Source organism: Aplysia californica, unplaced genomic scaffold (assembly GCF_000002075.1).
Source record: "Aplysia californica isolate F4 #8 unplaced genomic scaffold, AplCal3.0 scaffold00492, whole genome shotgun sequence".
In the NCBI taxonomy this organism is placed as follows: domain Eukaryota; kingdom Metazoa; phylum Mollusca; class Gastropoda; order Aplysiida; family Aplysiidae; genus Aplysia; species Aplysia californica.
Window position 1 is genome coordinate 114,889 of NW_004797762.1, and position 6,236 is coordinate 121,124.

Sequence of the window (6,236 nt, forward strand, 5' to 3'; positions counted from 1 at the left end):
ATGACGCAACAAGATTTACAACAGAACCGACAGTAAAGCCAAGAATTCCTAAATCGCGTATCATAATTAGGGCCTGATTTTTTTCGGTGTGTTGATCATTCATACAAAGAATCTACCTACCTTAATCAGTTTGTTGTTCCTCCTGAAAAATTCGCTAAAACCTTGATATGTGGAACTGGCTCTTATAGCTGTTCTCGTAGTTTTATGCAAGAAAAACTCTGATATGCAAACAGAGCCCAAAAATGTGAAATTATGCGATTCAGTTAATTTTAACAAAGAATGATAAAAGTAAATAATTAGAAATTATGCCAAAAAGTATCAAATTTTGCTAAATTATGCGGGGTGCATAAAACCACGGGGAGAGCTTATAGGACAATGTCTCGCAGATACGAGTTTCTGGCACTTAGCCCGCCCAATGCCCCCCCCGCACGGGGACCGCCACCTCCCACAGTACAGGTATTTTCCTTTCGGGGAAAACTTCGATCCACATGGCGTGCTGATACAGTTATTCAATTTTCCTTTTGTCTTCCTCGCTCGGCTTTATTTTCTTTTCTTTTCTTTTTTAAAGCCTCCTTTCTTGTCTGTCTTCCATATTATTATTTTCTTTTTTGCTTATTACTTCGATCCTCAGGCCAGTTCTTGGAGTCACGCAGTTCGTGAGAATGGATAGGTTTGCGGGGATCACTTTATTCTCAAAGCCGGGGAGTGCATAATTTGTGGAATTAAATACCTCTTTTTTTATCTTGAATGTAGGACACCATAAGTTTCACAGGTACACGAGATGAAAACATTTCTGATTAAATTATGGGGGGATGAGAAAAAAAATGTTCGTGATAAGGCGGAGTGGTTGGATTTCACGAAATACTAGACTAATAGTAATAGACACATTATCGGAATTTCCCACGGTATTTTCGTTGATCACGCAATTCAGAGTGGGGTGCACATGGCCACATGACACCTCTGTGAAAGTTGAAGATAGGATAGGGAGAATCACCCCCCCCCCCCCAACCCCCCCCCCCTCCTCTTCGGTAATTGGTTGAATAATAATAATAATAATGAATAGCATTTGTATAGCGCATATCCCCGCTCAAAAGTAGGCTCTATGCGCTTTACACTATAATATTATTACCCCAGCAGACCATAGAACACTCCGAAACATTCTCAGCTTCCTGGGAAGCATACAGTGCAAGCAGCTGATTAAGCGCTCAAACACTAACAAACTGACAAGATCCTTCGCTGTCTATAGCCGGGTACCCATTCCCACCTGGGTGAAGTGAGGAAAATTCGTGTAAAGTGCCTTTCCCAAGGACACGACGTCGGGCCCCTGACGGGATTCGAACCCGCGACCTTACGGTTGCGAGTCCAAGAGCCTAACCACTAGGCCACCGACGCCACAAAAAAATATTGCACTCCCCCATCGCCAAAAATGATAATTTCGAAAGTAGGCTGCTTAGACCCTGATAGTCAGCGGTTTCCACAGCCGCGTGAGACACCGCATCAGCTGAGAATATTATAATATACTATCCCCGTCGTTTTATGCGAGAAAAATTCTGACATTATGCAGACTGAGCCCAAAAATGTGAAATTATGTGATTCTCATTCTGTTAATTTTAAAAAAGAATGATAGAGGAAAGTAATAAGAAATTATGCAAAAAATGATCAAATTTCGCTAAATTATGCGGGGTGCATAAAACCACAAGCACAGAATATATTACCTGCAGCCACACGATTAATATCTCCTCCACATTGGGATCGAATTCACGTCTAATTATTACCTGTCCTTTTTTTTTCGTTTCAAAATGTAGATCATTTAAATTTGTTTGTTTTAGTAAATGTTTCACGGCACTTGCAACACAGTAAGGTTATATTATAAGTGCCGAAGATTAGAGGTGTTACAGGAGAGTAACAAACGCAAAAAAGGAGGGGAGAAATGACGATAGATGTTTGAAAGGAAGGAAGAAGCAAACCACACCAGAGCACCCACCAACCACCCAACATTTAAATTTACGAGGCAGATTCCGACCCTGGCTGTCAGGGAAGCCCGGGCTGAGAGTGAGAGAGAGAGAGAGAGAGAGAGAGAGAGAGAGAGAGAGAGAGAGAGAGAGAGAGAGAGGGAGAGAGAGAGACAGAGACAGAGACAGAGAGAGAGAGAGAGAGAGACTGAGAGAGGACACAACAACGTTCCAGCGGAAATATTGAGATACTCGATAGCAACATTCTCCTCTCATAGGGGAATCAAACTCAGGTCTTCTGCGTGCAGAGACGAAGCGCCTCACTTCTACACCATAGACTCAGGAGAAGAGTCAAACCATTGCACCACAGACGACGGTCTAGATGAATAACGTAAACTCTATCCGTACGTCGTGTTTTACTACCGTATCCATACGACGTGGGGAACTCTGTGCCACCACTTAACCCTATCCGTACGTCGTTTTTTAATAATACTATTGCATCAATACGACGTGGGGAACTCTGTGCCACCACTTTCCAGAGCAGAAGTGTACTTACTTGTTAATCTGATCCATACGCTTTGCATAGCAGTCTGTCAAAAATGATTTTTTGAGAAACACTGAAAGTTTCAGAGATCTTCGTACTAGAAGTATTCTAAAAAATACTAAAATGTGAAAAATACAACCCCGGGGTACAAAATGACACCAGGGCGTACGGATAGGGTCAATAAAGATGGATGGGAGAGACAAGAAGATAAGATGTATGCATCATTTTATAGATATGAGTAAATAAATAGTGCTATTCAGTGGCATTCTCCAACTTCATAAAAACAATTTTTTAAAAAGCGGCATGTATGTTCAAATAGAAAGTTTAATCCTTCAGAATCTTCCCAATGATATGTACAGTGTCAATGGCATTTTTGATAATACAGTACATGCACCATGATTAATGGATCATTTCTGTAGAATGAGAGCAAGAAGAACGAACGACGCACACATAAGCAAAAAACATACTTTGTATGTTCTGTCCAAAGCAAAATGCACAATAGATTGAGAGTCAGAGTGAGCATTCAGGAAAGAAGAAGCAAACCACACCAGAGCACCCGCCAACCACCCACTTAAAAAAACTGAATTGTATACCTAATGCAATGAATGACAAGGTTTATTTCTCATGCTTGTGCTAAAGTCTTTTTGAATTAAAATTTGTGTATCTTGTCCTGAGCTCAACACATAACAAGTCAAGAACGGACCGATTGTTCAACCTTTCAAACAAATTTTATAAGATGCTCCAAAACCTGATTCAGAGAAAAAATGCGGTGTAACTCACTGTGACAATTGGTAATATGTAGTTCATAATAATATTAAATATTGGCATTACTATGATCCATCATCAATGTGAAATGTAACAATATATCAATGTAAACCTGAACATTGAGAAAAAAAAAGACAGAAAAAAAAGTTGAAAACCCCTTGCAATGATAGAAAAAATCATTCTAAGCTTTCAAATACTTTATGCAACAGGAAGAAAAATAGTTTGAGAGAAAAATGAAATCATGTTCTAATACATAAAACCAACACAATGAAAACAGTGGGAAGGACAAACACCATGGTTGTGATCTGAACTACAACTACAATGAATGCAAATGACTCCTTTATTTGGTCATATATTTTTCAAATACCAGCAGATAGAAATATAGGTCTAGCATAGGTAGTTGACCAACTTACCCAGGGTAGCCTCATGATCTGACAGAGAGCAAGGTGTTCTTCCCACAAAACGCATGTCGAGCTTGCAATTTGTATGACATTAAACTCCAACATTTATAATTTTGAAAAAACAAAAACAAACCAAAAACAAAAAAACCACAAAAAAAACCCACTTTAACAATTTTCCCCTTAGTTGCCCTGAGATGTTGTCCCTAATTTGACGACTTCAAATCTAGTTCTCAGCCAACACACATATATATAAGAATTCCTGCAAGCGAGGACGATAGTCACAGTTGACCGAATATAATTATATATGTACAATAGAAAACACTCCTCTCTTTTAAAAAAAAACCCTCATAACCAATCCATTACACTGCAATTAATAATAATAATATAAGCATTTACATTGCTTTTAAATGAACATCAATAATTCACTCCCTAGTACTAGTAGTGAGGCAAACAAGAATTTCATGCTCACCAAGTAGAAGACAAGAGATAACATGAGATAACAAGAATAAGTCAAAGTGCTGAAATAATCCTTGACGTTTTGTTTTTTTCTTTTCCTTTTGAGCTCCAAACGACACTGTGTAAATATTAAAGTAAAGACAAGATCAATTTTTCATGTATTTTTTTTTGCCAAACCCCAATCTGGTGGGATATCACAGCTAACTTATAGTTATAGAGGGTAGAAAGCCATCAGAAATAAGAAACCTCTCATGAAGCCTACATTCCACCCAAACATTTTATTGAAAGTCTTTTTTTATATTTATAAACACACTATCTACTAGAGCAAATAATTCATCCTAATCCTAATCTTTTGGGATGCTTCACAAGATTCAGTTTGCAAAATTTTAAAAACCGAGAAGTGGGTAAATTATTGGTCATACTCATACGTCAGTTCAGCTGTAGATGAAAGGAAACTAATGCATAAATAAAGAGAAATTCCTTAAAACAAGGCTAGGATTATCTCTACCTCCCTCACAAACTGTGACCTGCTTACTTCCTGCTGCCCACAAGTCAAGGTTAATTCTTCCGAAACAGGGTGGAGAGGTGAGACTCTTCATAACAGTCACAACACATTTCTTGATTTCAAACGACTTTCTGGCAGGTTACACAATTCCCATATATATTTTTATTTCTCTTTCTGCTTGTTTTTTGGGGTTTTTTTGGTCTTTTCTACAATTCCCTTAAGCAACAAGGTCCTTTTTGCATTTTCCTAATTTCTTTATTGTATAGTTGTACTTTACAGCTGCCTAGTATATCCACCTCATTGTGTCAGGAAAAGATCAGAACAAAAGTGACACTGAGAACGAACAGGAGAAGCAAACCATGCCCGAGGGTCCATCAACCGGCATCCTCGTCAGCTGTTCTGACAGAAACTTCTACTTCAAAGACTAAAGCATTAAGAGACCTTGAAAAGCTCTTTCATGATTCCCTAATGTCTACAAACAGCACAGGGATCTGAGAGGGGCAAATAAAATTTAGAGACACAGCACAAACCGGTACAAACGAGCAAAAATTGATGGACCAAGTTTGAAATGTTTAATCACAGTCAGTCTTATGCACAACAAACTGCCAAAATAATTAAGTAAGAAAGGAAACAGGACATTCCAGTCAATGCTACCCAGATGCAGTGTGAAACAACGGATGGTATGGTGTTCCTCAGTGGTTGAAGAATCTGAAATGAAAGGAAAAACAAAAAGCATAGTGGGATTACCAACAGCACTTGTAACACCACAATTGAATTTTTAAAGGCATAAAAATTATATACCATTTTAATGTCACTCTCCGTTTTTTGTAAGACCTATCTCTGCGTCAAATTTAAAATTACACCATAACTGTTCTATAATTCTACGAGCCAAACCAACAATAAGACTCTATTTCTACCAGCAAATGTGGTTTGGCAGTTACAAACTTCATTTTGGCAAGCAGAAGTGGATAACTCAACTCCTCCATCTGTCTGCTGGGATGCTGTATAACCCACTCAATCTGGGCGGAAGCAGCCGGCCTCTTAAATGATCTAAAAAGTGCCAATGGCAGCAACAACAAAAAACACTTACCGTTTTATAAAATCTTCCTCCCCGTCACTCTAAAAAAAAGAGTAGTGGGGAAAAAAAAAGAACCCAACAAACAAGACTTCTCTGAAAGCATGAGTGGATGGAGGAAGCAGCAGATGCTTGTCTTTTTAGCAGCACTAGAAAATAATACTACTAATAATATTATAATAAAAATAATAATAATAATAATAATAATAATAATAATAAATAGCAAATATATAGCGCATAACCCCGCTCTACAGCCAGCTCTATGCGCTTTACACCAGTATATTATTGTTACCCCAGCAGACCATAGGACACTCAGAAACATTTTCAGCTTCCCGCGACGCATACAGTGCAAGCAGCTGATTAAGCGCTCAAACACTAACAAACTGACAAGACTTAATAATGCCCAAGCTAGTTCCACAAAAACCTCCAGGTCTTTCCAGAAGAGACGAAGTTATTCTAACAAAATTGCGTAGTGAACATAGCTCCCTAACACAATCATAGATACCTCCAGCAAAAAAAAAATAATTAAAAAAAAATA

At 38.3% G+C, this 6,236-nt stretch overlaps 1 protein-coding gene across 3 annotated transcripts in view; it reads right to left on the reverse strand.

The window, feature by feature from the left end:
• Positions 1-2,802: 2,802 nt before the first annotated feature.
• The window catches only part of LOC101856121 (protein SMIM7 homolog), a 31,801-nt gene continuing 28,367 nt past the window's right edge, over positions 2,803-6,236 (reverse strand). For all 3 annotated transcript variants that reach the window (XM_013086687.2, XM_013086686.2, XM_035971751.1), the window contains one exon: positions 2,803-5,331. In XM_013086687.2, the coding sequence (XP_012942141.1) occupies positions 5,316-5,331 (16 nt within the window). In that variant the 3' untranslated portion in view covers positions 2,803-5,315. The remainder of the gene's footprint in view (positions 5,332-6,236) is intronic.